Raw genomic sequence first — 16,976 nt, 5'->3', positions numbered from 1 at the left:
GCAAGAGACTTACGGAAATAAGCACCTTGCAACTTGTTTTCTTGGGGGATTTTTCTGCCCTTTGCAAAATGAATTTGTTCCTTGACATCTTAAGAGGGACCTGTGCACAAGTCAGTCAATCAGCTTCTGTCTTTAAGTTTCAGGGTCATCTTACTGCTTGGAGAATAAATGACTAGAAATAAACCAGTAGAAGTAATACCAGGATGAGACTTGTTGATCCAGAATGTAAATAGGGGAGTTTAATTTGAAAAGTGACTCTGGTAAACACCCAATACTACTCATGTCTCTGAAAGTGATGCTTTTGCATTCATCACCCTCCTCACCTGACACCTTTTTTTTTATAAGTACTCTTGATAAAAGAGCTTGTTTTTCCTCACTCGTTTTGCCGAGATAGGCTGGCTGTGGTGACGCTGCATACAGAGCGCGTTTTGTTGAATGGAGAAGTGCGTCTTGAACCTCCGTGTGGGGAGCAGTCGGTGGGATTATAAACTCCTGCAAGTTGTCCCAATTCAAGTAGAGCTGCCACCTGCAGGGACTGGAGGTGGAATGCTGTCCGAGGGTCAGATCTCATTCAGGAACAACAAAAAGCAAGCCTCACTTGCTGCAAGTTACTGGTTTGTTAAAAACAAAGCCTGATTCAAGGCTAAGCTTGAAACTTGAGCCACTTCCTTTGCATAGAGATACAGTTCACAGTCATCTCTAAAAGACCCAAGCTAAGTATTCGCTTATATTTTAAGAGGTATTGTTTTCTTCACTGAGTGTTTGCCAGGTAAATATTTAGCAAGGGAGACTCCGGTTCCTATTGCATTCCCCTTTTTAAAATAATTTGCTTAATAATATTAAAAGTAATATAATAACAAGCCTGCTTTTAAGCTGATAAAAGTAGAAGCTGAAGGTCAAATGAGAATAAATTTTAAGCATCTATGATACGAGCTTTGCATCTGACAAGAGATTGAACGTGCTTCTTCACATACCTTTGTCAGTCAGAGCCTGCATGTGCTGGGTGAACCACGCAGGCAGAGACTAAACACTCACAGTCCCTGACAATCTCCCTAGGTGTCCTGGTTTCAAGAAATACAAATCTGAACTACAGCGGAAAAAGAATCCCGTTTCCAAAGGGAAGGAAGATCCTCCTGCCAAGGTGGAGCCAAACACGCCCAAGGACCCAGAGGTACCGAGCGGAGGGTCGTCCCTTGTGGCAGAAAGCTCCGCAGCTGCCGTGGTGTCGCTGGCGACTGCAGAGCCTGGGCTGGTTAATCCAGCTTTTGAGGAGACTGAAGAAGGTGAGAGTTTGATACAGAAATATAATTATGTACTTAACTTTTATAATATAAAAATGAGGTAATCCTCTCAGACAATTCAGTTTTTAAAGTATCCCGCAACGTTCTTAGATATCCTCAATGCTATTCAGCCATTAGTAGCCATTGCAGTAATCTCTTTCCTCAGCTTGTCCTCGAGCAGAAGGGACACACATTCACACACATCAGGTGTGGTGGGATCTGCTCACAAGCGCAAAACTGCCTGTGCAAAACGATGTGGAGAATCTCTGTTAGACTGCAGTGAATGTTTGCAGCATTATTTGTAGGAACAAAGGCAGTCCCTGTCAGTGTGAACATGGAGTGCTTCAAGCACTTACAGAAGCCAAATAATTAGTGACTAGGCAATGTTCCAGCTTCTTCTTAATCTTAAGCTAAATATACAGTCAATTTCCTGGAGCGGTCAGTGCCTCCCTAATGGTGTGAGGTGTGTTTTTATAGCATAACTTAGTGTTTGGATTAAACCTTGCAGATAAAAGTAACCATCTCCACTTCAGTGTAGAACCCCTTGTCTCGACCCCTGTTATAAGGCAGCAGCGTGGAATCTTGGTCCTTTGTTTCACACTTAATCTCAGTTTCCAAGTGCTCAGGTGCCGGAGCTGGCAGCTGCTGTGCCCGTGTCGGGGTTTATACACAGGTCAGTTTACTTCTCTGTTGGCTTTTTCCCGAAGTACACCTGGGCCAGGTTGTGCATCTCCTGTGTGACAACTGCACTTCACCCTGACAGGCAGCACGCTTGGCTTCCTTAGCGTTGGGCCTGCCTCAGCGTTGCACCGCTTGTAGATTTATTATGACTTGCTAACAACGACTTTCATCTTCAAAGTGTCTGAGAAGCATTGCTTAGTCTTCAGGATGCTGTGAAATAGGTAAACATCACTCCTGTTTTAAAAGGGGGTGGTGGGAAAAGAGGAAGAAAGGAAATTAGAGGTGGGAAGTTGCCTGTGGTGAAGTCACCGCAACAGCAGACCAGTAATTACAGCTCAGGAGTTCCCTTTTCTAATGGGCATCATGGAATTTGGCATTTGTTATGTGTGCGCTTCTGGTAGTCCAGCTGTCATAGTAGAAAAATAGATCTCTAAATGGTAAGTGAAACACACTGAATGCCCTTTAATAAAACTCAAGAAATAATAATGAAAGAGTTTAAATTTGCTGTAAGCTAAGGGAAGATGAGAAACATTCTGGAGAAACTAAAGAAACAGGCTTTTAAAGTTTTTAATCTGACCTATTCTTTCCTCTCCTGCTAGCTGCTTTCCCTCCAGACACTACTTTGAACACAACCTGCCAGTGCTACAAATCTGGTGGTGCTATGTGAAGGAAAATTCTATTAATATGTTATTTTTTTTTGCTTCATTTCCACAATCAGACCTTCCTCAGAGAACTAGCCTTGTGGCTGAAACGAACACAATTGAAATTCACCGAGAAGACCCGGAGGAAGAGCTGGGGATGAGGATAGTTGGGGGTAAAGACACCCCGCTAGGAAACATCGTCGTTCAGGAAGTCTTGCGGGATTCTGTCATTGCTGCGGATGGAAGAATAGCACCTGGGGACCACATTCTTGAGGTAGGTAAAACCCCACTGGCAGTCCCATTGCTTCTCTTGACTTGACATGAGGGCCAAGAGAGGAGAGTTGTTTAGAGAAACTGGGAAATCTCTGCAGCTGAGAGTTTTAAAGCACTGAATAGACTTATATGTCAGTAGCATTGTGTATCTGCTGGGGCTGAGAAGCAGATTTTAGAGGCTCCTTCCAGTCATATTTACCTTGCAGCTTTGATTGCTTTTTGAAATTTAGATCATATTGGATAAATAAAAAATATTTGTATCTGATAAGTTTCACCTGGTAGCACCACTGCTCTGCTCTAGTTAGTAAGTCCTATAATTGCTTGCTCTACTATGTTGCTTAAGCTGCATATTCTCCATGGGCAGGTCCAAAGTTTACAGCCTTACGACTTGAAGCAAGCATCAGATATGTACTGTGAGTAATAAAGAGCAGCAGCCTCGCACCGTGCTGACCCACGGCCAGATTTACTTTCCAGATTCATCGCGCTGCATTGCAGCAGGCTGATCGGGATGAGTGGCGCATGGCAGCGAAGCCTGCGCGCAGGGGAACTGTTAGCACCTCCTGGCGATGGCTGCCCCGTCATTTCACAAGCCATAAAGACCTAATTATCCTGTTGGACTGTGGACTTCAGTACGGACAGGTGGACCCATGTGCACAAGTGGCTGATGCAGTCTCTGGGTTGGTTTCTTGGAGAGCAATAGATTAAATTGTTTTATCCAGTTGAATTGTACATGTCTCAGTCTTGACTGGGCTGTAAACAGGGCAGGTCCCCATGCTTAATAGCCCTATTAACATCCTAAAAGAAGACTGCACGTAGTGTTATGTGACAACACACAAAGCAAAAACTTCTCAGAGTTACCTTGGTAAGCAAAGCATGATTAGACGGATGATTCCAGAAGCTTGTAGACTATGGACCACTCCTCAACTTAAAAGTGAGGACAGGTAGTCTCCAATTTGAGTCTTTTCCTCCAAGTGTGTGTTGAAAGCTGGAAGTTAACGGAAAGCAGTTCTGCATTGCCATGGGGTGGATGAAATGACTGAATATTTTGCAGTTTCAGGTTTGTTAGTTATGTGAGATGTCCTGTCTTGTCCCCATCCTCAGCTATTCACCATCAATTATGGTCTAATTTAATCTGCTTACTTCTGCATTCTTTTTTAGAAAGCTCTGCTCTCTAATGTGCATCAGAAGCAGCTGCTTCAGTCACAGCGTTGCACAGGGAGTCGTACATCCCGTCTCCAACTCTGTGATGTTCCACACTGCGGACAGTACCTAAATTATGTAGGTTCTGATTAGTGACTCTGGTTTGTTTGTCTTTCTAGGTGAATGGCGTCAACATCAGCAGCGTGACTCACTGCCAAGCTGTCTCCTTCCTGCGCCACCCAGGTCCTGTTCTCCACCTCATGGTCCTGCAGGAGAAGGGATTTTCCAACAAGACTGCACAGCAGGATTCCACTTCTGCTACGAATCGGGAAGTGATCCATGTTACCTTAATAAAGAGAGACCGATCCGAACCCTTGGGAATCAAACTGATCAGGAAAACAGACGAGGCAGGGATTTTTATTCTAGATATGTTAGAGGGAGGTTTGGCAGCCAAAAATGGAAAGCTGAGTCGGAATGACAGAGTCCTGTCAATAAACGGCCAGGATTTGAGGCAAGGAACACCTGAGACTGCTGCACAGATAATCCAGGTAATTTATGACACGGTGAGGTTGTATGGCTAATGACTCTGCAGCTGCCTGTGTTGATGGCAGGGCTCCTGTTCTGACCTGGGGGCTAACAGAACACACCAGAGCAAACTGCAATCCTTGAAATATCTCTTTGGGAAAATTACTTCCCTGCAGATGTGTGGGAAGCACTGCTTCCAAATGAAGATAAACACCAAGAGTGGGAATCCATCGTGAGTCATCTCTGACAAGTCTGGAGTGAGGCCGTGGCTCATGGCACTTGGGTTCAGCCAAGGCTGTGGGGTGTAGGCTGGAGCCTTTTTTGCAGAGTGAATACTTGTGTGCCCTGAGTAGACGCGTGCAGCGGCGACAAAGAGAGACCAGGGCAGCTGCTTGTGCTTCAAGCACTCAACCTAAAGATATTTGCTGGGAGATGCGATAGGCTGGCAGCACAAAATAGAACCCTGCTGGTTGATTTGAAGTACTCTCTCACCATTCTACCTGCATTTGGGAAAGGAGTCTAGAACACTATGTGAGGCACCGCAGATTAAAAACATTCTCAAATACTCAATGGGTAGAAGAGAGGTGGTCGTTCCCTGTGCAATAGAAGGGTGCTCCTGTTGCAGCATGCCAAATGTTTTGGTGAAAGGAGTAGGCAAGGAATTCTGCTTAAGGATTAAGGATTGCTACATGTGCAACAGATATCATGTAGATCAGTTTAAATTCTTTCATCTCCCTAGGCGGTGACCTCCAGCTTCTGTTTTTATCTAAAGATCCTGACACAATACATCTCATCACATACTGTTTATATTCCGGAAAGGATCTGAGGTCAGCAGAGTGAGGGAGAGACCGTTCTCTTCCTGGTGATCGGCAGAGGAGTGCAGTGGAACGGGAGAACAGAAAAGCAGAGTTCCAGCACTAAGATCCTTTTTAATGTTATGTATGTGATTCCATTCTATGGCCTCTTAGAATTTTGTTTGCATCCCACTAGTGTTGCTGTATTTCTGTTGTAATGTGCAAACACGACTCCCATGTGAGCAACTATGTCTTGATCCCACTGAAATCAGTAACCAAAGTATCAGAACCAGCTTCAGTAGGTTTGGGGATGGAATTCGTTTTCAAGTGACATTTGTGTAAAACTGTGCCAGTCTTCATACGTTATCAGTTCTTCTGAAGACTAATTCAAATTCTCAGTTAGACATATTTTAACTTTGATTGCAAACCATTTGCAGAAAAGAGTCCTTCCACCTGCATTGTAAAGTACCATTTACAGCTACATAGATCTGCACAGCCAGTACATAGTCTGGTACTCCTGGTTGAAGGGGAGGGCAAATCCCCACCTTAGGACACCATGTTTACAATCTATTTCATGAAGACATGGATGTGTCTGCAAAAACATTGCTCTATCTGAAGTGACTTCTGAGGCAAGAGGCTTTAAATTCCATTTCAGAAGACAAAACTCTCCTGTACTAGTTTAAAAAGAAAACAGTTGATGCAGCCTCTCTTCTGAGGCGAGGGAATTCAGTGCAGTGGCACCAGGGGAACGAGGTCCCGTGTCAAGAAGCAAGAGCAGCACCCGCGCTTCTCTCATCCACTGCAGGAAATGCCCCAAGCGAGCACACAAGCCTCACCCCACTGGAGTCCTTCACAATAGGTTTTGTCCAATTATCTGCAAGAACAAACCAAATTAGAAGAGCAGTAACAATAGCAAATACTTTCCCTGTAGTTCTGCCAAGGCCAGACATCCAGCTGGTTAAATGTTTAATTGGCAGCAATCTCAGACAAAAGGTCATGTCTTCAGGTACTCTGGGAAAAAAAAAAGGGTGGGAGATGTTGAACAATAGATGTGGTACATAAGCTGGGAGGGAAAGAGCTTTAAAAGTTTCTTTACAATAAAGAAAAAGCTTCCAGTTTGTATCACGGTCATCCATCATGTGGACCAGTTAGCATTCTAGCTCTGTTCATTTTGTATCACAATACAATACCCTATTTTGGTTATTCGTACTGAAGTGGAGGAATGAATAATCCCTTTTCGTTTGGCACTTGTGCAGGTAGGGAGGCATGAGTGAAGCCTGCCTCTGCTCCTCTTCCTTCTGATTAACATTTGCTAATTGCTTTTTTCTTTACACTGTAGGATTCTGTGGCTCTTGCCAAAACATTGCCTTGTGTGTCATAGCCCTGTTTCAGACCCTTTGGAGAAACCGCTGCCAACCCTTCTCTCCCCCCAACAAATGTCAGGGGCTGTTCTGAATTCCTAACTTATTTTTCTATCTATTTTATTTACACTCTTTTTGTTTCTCCTGGCAGACCACTGAATCCAGAGTGAACTTTGTTGTCCTGAGGCAGCCAGGCGTACAGCTCTCGGACCCGGTAGAAGACGGCAGCACATCAAATAACAGCAGCAGCAGCAGTAGCAACGGAGGGAGTCCCGTGCACCATCGGAGACGACTAGACCAGAATCACTACAGACGAAAATCTAACTACCAGAAGGTGAGTTTGGTAAATAACGGCAAAAGCGCTGGTTATTCTTGGTCCAGCAGATATATTAAGTTTGCTCCGTGATGGCGATTTACCATCTAAGACAGATCAGTAGCTCCATTTCTTCTTGAGCTATTGAAAAGCAGGTTTGTGGCTTTTGGTACTGGAGAACTGCACATTGGTCACCTTCTGGGAAACAGTGTTTTTTAGGGAGAAATGTGTTAAAATTTCTTCTAATGTCTCTACTGTTGATGCCAAACCAGCATTTCATCCTTTCTTGTCTGGAAAGGGCAATGGGAAATTTCTAACACCATCCATGAGACGCTTGGGACTGGCTTCTTGACACTCATCAAGCATGACGTGTTCAGGGTACCGCACACGACACTGAGTTGTGCCTCTGCTCTGGAGCTAGAGGGCTTTATGGCACAGAAGTGCAAACTACACAAATTACACCGTAGTGCTCCTGTGACTCCAGCGATGCGTATGTCATTTATTTGCATATTATATGAAACAGTCTGAGCAAGAGGAGAATCACCAGCCTGTTGTACCAAGAGAGATTTGCTCTGTTTAGAACTTTCATTTGAGTGAGAAAACGTGCCAAATCTGCTTAGACTTCTGTGTCTAAAAGTCTCTGAGGTTTAGTAAGTAGCTGTCATAAATGGCTGGAGTGTGGGTCTCTGATTTAAATCCTAGAATACTGTTTCTATAGCATATGCTATAACATGTGCTTCCACTGCAACCTAAACATTTAGTAGTAGTCAGAGAGAGGTTAATTGCTTGATATGAATGGCCTTGAAATGAATTCATAGCTTGTTCCTCAGCGCAAAATTGTTCTCCTCGGTGAGCATCTCTCTACAGCAAGTTAATGGTGGATCATTAGGAGAGCAGCGCCTCAGCCGTGGTATCACTTTGGAAACACAGGGTAGTATTTCTACCCAGAACAAGTAAATGAGAAGCTGGCTTTTCCACCCAGCAATATTGCTGAAATGTTCTGGGTCAAAGATACAGTTTCTGTTATTCTCTTCCAGATCTGGGCGTCTCATGTGAATTGCGTTAACAAAGCTGCATTCTGTACTGTCATTCTGTTGTAGGATTTACCTCAGGGATATGCAAGTCATGAAAAGACAGTTGCAATAAAAAAGGAACCAAAGGAATCTTTAGGAATAACAATTGGAGGCGGAAGGGATAACAAAAACAAGCTCCCTATATATGTAACGAGCGTGCAGCCCATTGGATGCCTCTTCAGGGATGGCAGAATCAAGCGAGGTAAGGAGGCTCTGAGACCCTTTATCCTTTCGGAACTGTTTGGTTTGGGTTTTTTAGTGATTGTTGGACTTGGGACACTAAAGTGAGGCTGGAACAGGGTTCCATCTGAGACCCTGAAGCAGAAATGGGCTTCATAGCAAAAGGCTTGTAATAATCCTATCTTACTTAATCAACAGGAGATGTACTTTTGAGCATAAATGGCATTGATTTGACTCACCTGAGCTACTGTGAAGCTGTCTCAGCACTGAAATCTAATGCTGCTTCCCACTCAGTCGTACTGAAAGCCTTGGAAATAATTCCAGCGAACTCGGCAGAGCCGTCTCTGGACATCAAGGAGCAAGGATTCAGCTGGTCTCCCCTCTGGATCACATGGCTCGGATTGCCCAGGTACGTTTGTTTGGTGACTCTGTTCAATCACAGAGTTGACTTTCACTCAAACACTACAAATAATTGCTTTGTTGGTTGACCTGGAAGCATGACTGGTATTCTCACTTAGCTCTAAGGCACTGGAAAGCCTTATTTGTCAATGAGATCATAGTATTATGAATGCATAAGAAACTTCCATTGCTTTTTATGGTGTGAACCATCATTCCCAGCTTCCACTGGACAGTAACCATATGTCAGAAGTTCCTGAAAACATTTTTTCTTCTAAGAGAACTGACACAGAAAATAAGAAGTTTAGATTCTGGCATTTGAGGCACTGAGTTGACATTTAGTCAACACAGATACAGTCTCTGCCAAAATATCATTAACTGAAATCAGTCTGTGGCTTTTTCTGGATTGCATAACAGAAGCAAATAGATACCTGTGCTGTTGTATAGTTTCTGATCTGATAACCTCAGTTAGGGGCAGGCATTATTTCAGTCCAGTTCTTTTTGGCTGTCAAAACTGCGTCATCTATAGCACAAAGCAGAAATTATTCTGGATAGTTGAGTTTTCCTTCTGCAAAGCTTTGGACTGTAGACTTAGCACAGATTTTAGCGGCAACACGGTAAGTTCCAGATGACACAGCTGAGACTTCGAAAGCTTGAATTTCTGTCTCCTTCCTGGAGAGGTGAACTCCTGGTTTGCTCGCTTTTGCAGTTCCATCAAAATGCATTCAGCTGTGCGAGGCAGAGCCTGCTTTCATTCCAGCTGACTGGAGGAGGATTGCGCAGGAGAGGCACGTGGAACAAGCAAAGCCAAACCTTTCTGTGGGAAGCTCCGATTATTTACAGCCTTGTTTCTTGAGGCACCTGAAAAAAGAAATACTAACAAAGCCTCCGTTACCTTGCCCTTGTGTTACTTAGCAGCCTAATGCTAAACAAAACAGCCCAGGGAAGGTGCCTTTTGTCTCGAGCGACAGTAACTTGGCTCATACTCAACAGTGTCCTACAAATTTCCTCCGCTCGCCTGGGGAATCAGCCTGTTCTGTGCAGGCCTGGTATGAACGAGCCCGAGCTGCACCTGCACGGCCCAAACCCGAGCACCTACCCTCAGATGCTGGCTGGTGTTTGCTCCCCATGGGAAAACCTGGCTGTGCTTTCTCTCTTCTTCCTTTTCTGATTTTTTGGATGTCTGGTGGCTTGCAGCTCCACCACACTTTCTGCTACAGGGACTCTTTGCTCATCTGCTACCTGCCTTCATTTCAAGGGTATCCTGACATTACCTGCTGTTTAATATGTGGCTTGAAATTCTTCTTCTGCTGGTTGTTGGCTGCCCTTAGTTTAACTGTTACCGTACCTTGCTGAAGGAGGAGCAACGATTTCAGGTGCCCTTTCTGCTCTTCACTCTTCCTTTCTTACTCTGACCTGAATTCATGCATCTGAATTTGCTCTTCTTATGTGGCTGTGAGGGTGGTCAGAAGGCACGAAGCAAGGTTATTTCATTTCAGGATCTGACAATAATCTTCCTTCTTATTTCCAGTAATAAAAATGGCTGTGATTCTTGTATTTCCTCACTCATTTTTCCACCTGCTCACAGTAAGACCTGGTAGCAACTAGCTGGTCATTCACAGAACTAATTATTTCCCTAAAGTCACTAAGAAATCTGCTTTTTTCAGCTAAGTATTTATATTTGACATTGTGGCTTTCATAATCAGATTATTTTCAATTATTGCTTGAGAATCTGTGAACTGAAATGGCACCATTCTTGGTCACCTGGAAATGTTCAGGGTACCTCTACACCAGTGTTTTAGTTTGGCTCAGGAACGTGAAGAGAGAATCCCAGGTGCCCTCACTTGCTGTTGTAGTTCAGGTTACAGAGAGGCCTTCACCTGCACAAACAAGGTTCCTGTTCAAGAGGACTAAACCAGGAGTGCTGCAGAGGAAAGCCCGCTGCAGTCTGGCACCAACAGACCCCGTGTGCAACACGAGATTACAGAAAATGCCCTGAAATGTACCCAAACTAGAACTTGTGTCCTCAGCACCAGTTGTTTCACTCTGAGCTGTTCCTTCCGGGCTGCCCTGCTAAAGCAGACATAGCCTTAGAACACTATTACAGAGCATCTGGCGGTACAGCGTGGAACTTTAAAGCTTATTGCTGATGGCATGTGTGATTTTTGGGTTGTTTAGCTTCTTTTTGCAGTTAATACTCCGATCCATCAGAAAGATCCTTTCCTCCTTAGAGGAAACGCAGGTATTTCTGATTTGAAGCTGAACTTTCTGCAGAAAGGCTGGAGTTGCAGTTAGTGCTCCAGGTCAGGGAAGCGTATGCGGTCATTGCAAAACTTGAGCCCGCAGTGTTTGATTCCAGCCTTGATTCTCCTAGCTGTGGTTTTCTGTCGATGTCAAATGCTGTTTGCTGTCTTGGTGACGCGCCGTTTCTGAAATGTGTGTACGCTTGGAGTATCTTCCACCTCTGACCACAGCCAGTGCTCCACACTTCCAATGAAGATACAAACATAAGAGGGATGGTGTAGTAATATTTTCCAGAAAGTCTAGCCTCAGGCAACTAGTACTGGCTGTACTGAACCAGCTGGCCAGTATCCTTCTTGCATTTTTGGTCTTGTAATACACCTGTGGGTAGCTCTGCTGTCCTTGTAAACTTACTCCTTTTCTATTCTTTGCTTTGTTATTAATTGGTGGGGGTGAGTGTTCAAAGCTAATCATAGGCTACAACGTACTGCTACTCAATGTTTATCATCATCACTGTCTATGTCACCTAAGACAGCATACGAATTTTACTTGATTTCTCCATAGGATTATGTTAAATCAATACCAGCTACTGGTAGTAAGAAATACCATCTCCAAATGCTGGTTTGGAGGGGATGTGCATCCAATTCATTGCACACTGAATCCTAAAGATACTAGAAATACCAAGTTTACAGATAAACTTATCTTCTCTCTGTAAAGGCTTTGACTCTCAAAAACAATAACTGTGCACGGTGTGGCTTAGGGATAATTCAGAGGGCGTGGAAAAGCAGTTTTCCTCCTCCCTTGAGGTTTATCTGGAGCAAAACTTCACCTTTCTGTGAAGCCTAAAATTATTTTCCCACAGTCATAATATAATAAATCGATGTTTCTCTTCCTAAAAACCCATTTCACGGGAAAAAATGATTTCCAGCCAACAGCTTTTTCCAACTCTTGGAGAAAAATGGTTTGATTTGTATTCTGTGCTGCCTGGTGCTCACCCCTCTCGCTCCCTGGGCTATTTATTTATTTGCAGTAGCCATCACATACACTTCTCATAGCTGTGGTTTTACACTTGTGTGGTGCCAGGAGAGGAAAACCAGAGCTGGGTCTTCCAGTGTTTATGTGTGAAGAACTCCTACAAAAGTAGATTACAGTTTCAAAGCAGATAATTAGATCTTTCTCCTAGGGAGAAGTTAACTGAGAAGGCTTTTGAAATCTGAAACTCATCTGCGAACTGCTCAAACAAAGCCCTTGGGGCAAAACCGTTTATTAGGAGAAGTTTAGCTGCTGGAATAGCTCGGTGGGAGCAGTTTCACCCAGCCAACGTGACCTGTGAGCTCTCTGCGCTCCTCGTCAGAGGCTTCGTGTGTCTTTGTGCTGCAAACTGCAGGAGCAAGTGCTCTTAGCAGTTGTGTGTCGCATCCTCCAGGGCAGCCCTGGCGCTGCAGAACACCCCAGGCTTGCTGAGAGGACACCAGCTCAAAACCAGCAGCCTGGCATCTCCGAGGAGCCCAATACTAAATTGTACGTGGCAATCCCAGGCGTAGGTCCTGCAGGAAAGACCTTTCACACTCTGATTTGCTTGTTAGTAGAGGAAAGGCTGCCGGACCTCCCGTGTTTGCTTTCCATCAGTGATACGCAGCTGCTGAATGCCTCCATTGTACCCAGCACGTAGCACGCAGCTCCATTCTCATTAATTGCATGGGTGTAACTGCTGTTTGTGATCAGTTTGGGTTTGTCGCAAGTACAGTGCATGTCCATTAGTACAATTAATGAAGTTACTAATGAATCTTTCAGGTAATGGTAATTTTCGGCTGCCTCTTAAGCTAGCACTGACAATACTGACAATACTGAAAGCAGATTTCCAGAGGGCTGGCGTATTTAGATTTGAGAATGCCCTGCAAAGGGGTTGCCTCAAATCCTTAAAAAAAACCCCAAATAAATATGAGACTGGTACTTAGTTGCGTTTTCCAGAAGGGAAAACATACATTCCTGGTCATCAGTCTTCGAAACGCACTTAACAAGCTGCCTCTGGTTTTGCCCGTGCCTGTCTCCACAGCCACCTCCACTGCTGTCAGGATATTGTCCTCAGCAAAGGGAACCTGGAGAGCTGGGGCTTCAGCATTGTTGGAGGCTTTGAGGAGAGCAAAGGAAACCAGCCGTTCTTCATCAAAACCATCGTGCCAGGGACCCCTGCCTTCCGAGACAGGAAACTCAAGTACGTACGAGCTCCCCTGCAGGTCCCTGTGTTTGTGTTGGAAACGCAATGGGTATTTATGTCAGTGTTTTACAGAGGGGCTGGCTTTTACCCTTTTAACAAGCAGAGCTAAAAGTTAACGACTTCTAATTCTTAGATGCTCATTTGTGTAGTTAATACTGTTACCAAAGTTGTAACAAACCAAGTTCTGCATGAGTGAGTGTTTTGGTTTCTCTATAGAGGTGCAACTAAAGGAATTAACGGTTGTTTTAAAAGGCTGTAATGTTTTAATGGAGTAATAAGATGATAGAAGTGGAAAGGGAATGTTCGAGATGAATCTCAGACTCTGAAGTGAAAATGTTGCTTCAACAAGGAGTTGATGATGCTGGCCCAGGGTGGGTTAGATGACTTTCGGGGTCCTAGGGTACAGTGTTAACAATAATTAAGTACTGACAACCATGTTTCTCATCTTCTGATTAGGTGTGGAGATGAAATAGTGGCAGTAAATGGAGTGCCAGCAATAGGAATGAGCAACTCTGAACTAATCCCAATGCTGAAGGAACAACGGAACAAAGTGACGCTGACTGTGGTGTCCTGGCCGGGAAGTCTCGTGTGAAAGCTCAAACTAAACACCCAACACTTGCATGTACCAGTTGGCCATCCTACAAAGCTAAAGATGTGACAGACCAAGGGACTGCTGAACTCCTGCTCCGCAGTGAATTGCCACGGAAGACTTTTGGTGTCCTGTTTGCAGAAAACGTGTCATTGCTGTGCTGAGGTTATCAACAAATCTGGTGGTTGGATTCAAAGCAACGGTTAATCTGAACAGTTGTTGTGGCTTCCCGGGCTCATTTAAGCTCTTTAGGGTGGTGTTGCAGGGAAAGCTCTTTTTCCAGTGTTTCTCTCCAAATCGCCTCTGAGGCGCTTTGCTCAATTTTAGAGCTCTGCTTTCCCTTCAATATGATCAGGTTAAAACAGGCACAACTGCCCGATTTCCCCTGCTAGCGTAATACAGTTCTGCTACTGATCTGACTGCCATTCTTGGACAATGAGTTATTTTATATGTGCTTTTAAAAGCCAATAATTAAACCATAAGGATGGGGCCCTAATGAAGCTGTTCCTGTAGACCCCAGTGTTGATATTCTTAGGTGTATTTACACCCAATGAATGTGTTTATACAATAAAGAACCAACTGTAGCTCTCAGGGCTGACAGCAGAAGAGCACTGAGGTTAGCAGGATGCACTGACCCACGTGAAGGTTCTCCAGCAGGTAGCTGTTGTGAATCCCAATTTAGGATCCCACTGCATATGCTGTGAACGGGCAATTTAGACTGCATAAAGAACCACTGTCACATGTATCAGCAAAAGCGGTTTAACTGATGTTGTATAAGTAAGTGTGACTTTAACAAAGTTCATTCTTATTGAACAGAGGATATAACAATGATACAAAGTTCTCAAGATACAAATTCAAGTTCTTGTAGAACAAAGTTATGTGTGATGTTGGTCGCTTCCCAAAGATCTCAGCTTTGAGGAGGAACCTTGAGAGGTGTCCATGCAGCAGCTGCCTGGCAGGAGAGCTCAGAGCAGGGTCTCTTAGGAGGTCATATTTATGGAATAAAGTGGTTGGCTTGTGGTCAAATTGCACGTGATGGACACATGAGACTCTTAGTGCCCTCGGTCCCTGGTCCAAGTTGTGGAAAAGCCACCTGCTGTTCACGTGCTAATCACATGATGGGTGTTCCAAGCTCACATGCACCAACGCTCACAGTGTCACTGTGGGGTTTCAGAGACCAGCCTGGTTACAGCTGAGGCCTTGACCTCCTTTGGGGCCTCTACCAAACTGCCACCGGTTTTGTTAAGGAATCAAGTGCATCTGTCACAGTAGCCAGAGATAAGGAACTTGTTTAATTTTCATCCCCTTCCTCAGCTTGATTTCCTGCTTTTATGACTTGATAAAATGACCAAGTTTTCCTACAGCAGGCAGATGATGAAGCGAAGAGGCTTGTTACAAGACACCTCTGTCCCAGGATGCTTATTTTTACCAGTTTCCAGAGATCAGATGCAGAATTAAGGCAGGGGAGGAGGACGTACCTGAGCCAGGTAATCAGGCACGTGCGCTGAGCTCCTGCGGTTCTGTTCTGGTCCCTCATGCAGCTGGAGCAAGCGACCACCTCGCTGGATCAGGGCGAGCCCCAAGGGCCATTGGTCACCTCAGCCACATGGGACCAACTGAACTAAGTGACCTGCAGGACAGTGCCCTGCTTGGCTTCAGGTCAAATCCACACTATTGTTACAATTTAGAGTAAAAGAATTAAAGCCAAGGCAGGTTGGTTTGACCTGTGACAACTTGCTGAGTGCCTACCCGGAAAGTGCAGGTCAACTGATTCCCTCCTCTTTTAGCAGGTTGTTAATCAGCAGTAGAAATGTCTGATCATTCTCAGAGCAGGTTTTATTGAGAGATCTTTCATCTTATGCTGTTTCTGCTGTCCCTTTCCAGGGAAAGCTCAGCTTATCAGAATCAAAGGAGTTTCGCCTGTAAAAATGCTACTTAGAATGAATGTTTAATTCCTTCTTGTAGTAAACTGGCTGCAGGTAGGTGCCTGTTGTCTTAAGCAGTGCTTTTCTTAGGGCTGGCTACTCCGCAATTAGCAATTACTGCAGAGCAGAAGCGTTCCTTGCTTGATGACTTTGGTGTTTATACGCAGTGACTTGACTCTCTTTGGCTGTTGGCAGCACCGAGCAGGGCCTGTTAACAGAGCCTGTTACACAGAAACAGCTTTGGATCCAAAAACTTCCCTGGCACACAGCGTGGCCTCTTTGTTTGGTCGATAAATACCGCGTTGGACTTTGACAGCAGAACAGTGCCTGGCCAGCTGGACTCTGGGACCTTTTTTTATCTCCTTTTGTTGCTACTGAATGCTGAAAGCAAAATAACTCAAAGTCAGAAAGGTGCCTGTGGAAAACTAGTCACTCAACCTCTGTCTGACACAAAGGAACAGAAAAGCCTGAAGCAATTTTTGTCTCTTTCCAATCAATGTGCAGAATCTGTGCCTGGTATGGAACAGTAAATATTTTTGTAGGTAGAGAGAGGGCGATTCCTACTGGGTAGCACCAAATGTCGCTCGGAGAAAGTACAGTAGGAAAAAGCCATGTAGAAGCCAAGAGGATGCTGCAGAAGGCAGCGTGATTTTTGCTATTACTCCATCTTGTTTCAAGGTGCCTTCAACTTCACCAAAATGTCCTAGTAATTTAAATATTGTTTCCAAGATCAGCTTGTTAATAGATATTGAATTTGTTTTGATGCCTTTATAAATTATTGTAATATGACTGAAAAACGTGTCCCATGTGGTTTTTTAACCTTTCCTTCCAGTGTATTGGCTACAACCACCGGAATAAGGCACCTCAACAACAGACACTTCTCCAAGAAAGTGACCTTGCGAAGCAGGAAATGGTGCTTCTGGTTCTCCCTGTCCTGAAATACACTGCAACTGGGAAAAAAAACGGAATGATAGTAAATCCTACATACCCTCCCACTGTTGTGCCCCTGCTCCTGGCTGCAGCCCACTAGGGCTCGGAATTGACCAGAGCAAAAAGCTCACCCAGGAAGAAATAAAGCAAGCTTTATTTAATGAGGCTTAACTCCCTGACTCAGTGTGCTGCACAGCTCAGCAGCTCCGAGGCAGCGCTGGGGCTGCTGCTCCCAGAGGAATCGCACATCTGCGCTGGGGCTGGCTCAGCTCTTGCTGGGGTTTCCACCGCTGCAGTGCGGGCAGAGCAAAACATCTGGGAGAAAGCCACCACTGGCGTTACCTGCAGGCCGCACAGCTGTACCGAAGTCAGCCTCTCCCCACCGCTCTGCGCGTTTCCTGCTGGCAGGAGCAGGA

The 16,976-nt window shown here is 44.7% G+C and overlaps 1 protein-coding gene across 4 annotated transcripts in view; it reads left to right on the top strand.

Annotated features, from left to right (window-relative positions):
- Positions 1-16,427, top strand: part of LOC136106072 (ligand of Numb protein X 2-like) — a 31,077-nt gene extending 14,650 nt beyond the window's left edge. For all 4 annotated transcript variants that reach the window (XM_065846106.2, XM_065846107.2, XM_071813408.1 and 1 more), the window contains exons 3-10: positions 1,057-1,283; positions 2,680-2,876; positions 4,195-4,563; positions 6,847-7,029; positions 8,109-8,283; positions 8,460-8,670; positions 12,955-13,113; positions 13,573-16,427. In XM_065846106.2, the coding sequence (XP_065702178.1) occupies positions 1,057-1,283; positions 2,680-2,876; positions 4,195-4,563; positions 6,847-7,029; positions 8,109-8,283; positions 8,460-8,670; positions 12,955-13,113; positions 13,573-13,708 (1,657 nt within the window). In that variant the 3' untranslated portion in view covers positions 13,709-16,427. The remainder of the gene's footprint in view (positions 1-1,056; positions 1,284-2,679; positions 2,877-4,194; positions 4,564-6,846; positions 7,030-8,108; positions 8,284-8,459; positions 8,671-12,954; positions 13,114-13,572) is intronic.
- Positions 16,428-16,976: the final 549 nt, after the last annotated feature.

This window comes from Patagioenas fasciata, chromosome 11 (assembly GCF_037038585.1).
Source record: "Patagioenas fasciata isolate bPatFas1 chromosome 11, bPatFas1.hap1, whole genome shotgun sequence".
Taxonomy (NCBI): domain Eukaryota; kingdom Metazoa; phylum Chordata; class Aves; order Columbiformes; family Columbidae; genus Patagioenas; species Patagioenas fasciata.
Note: the sequence above shows the minus strand (reverse complement) of the source record. Positions and strands in the feature narration are given on the sequence as shown.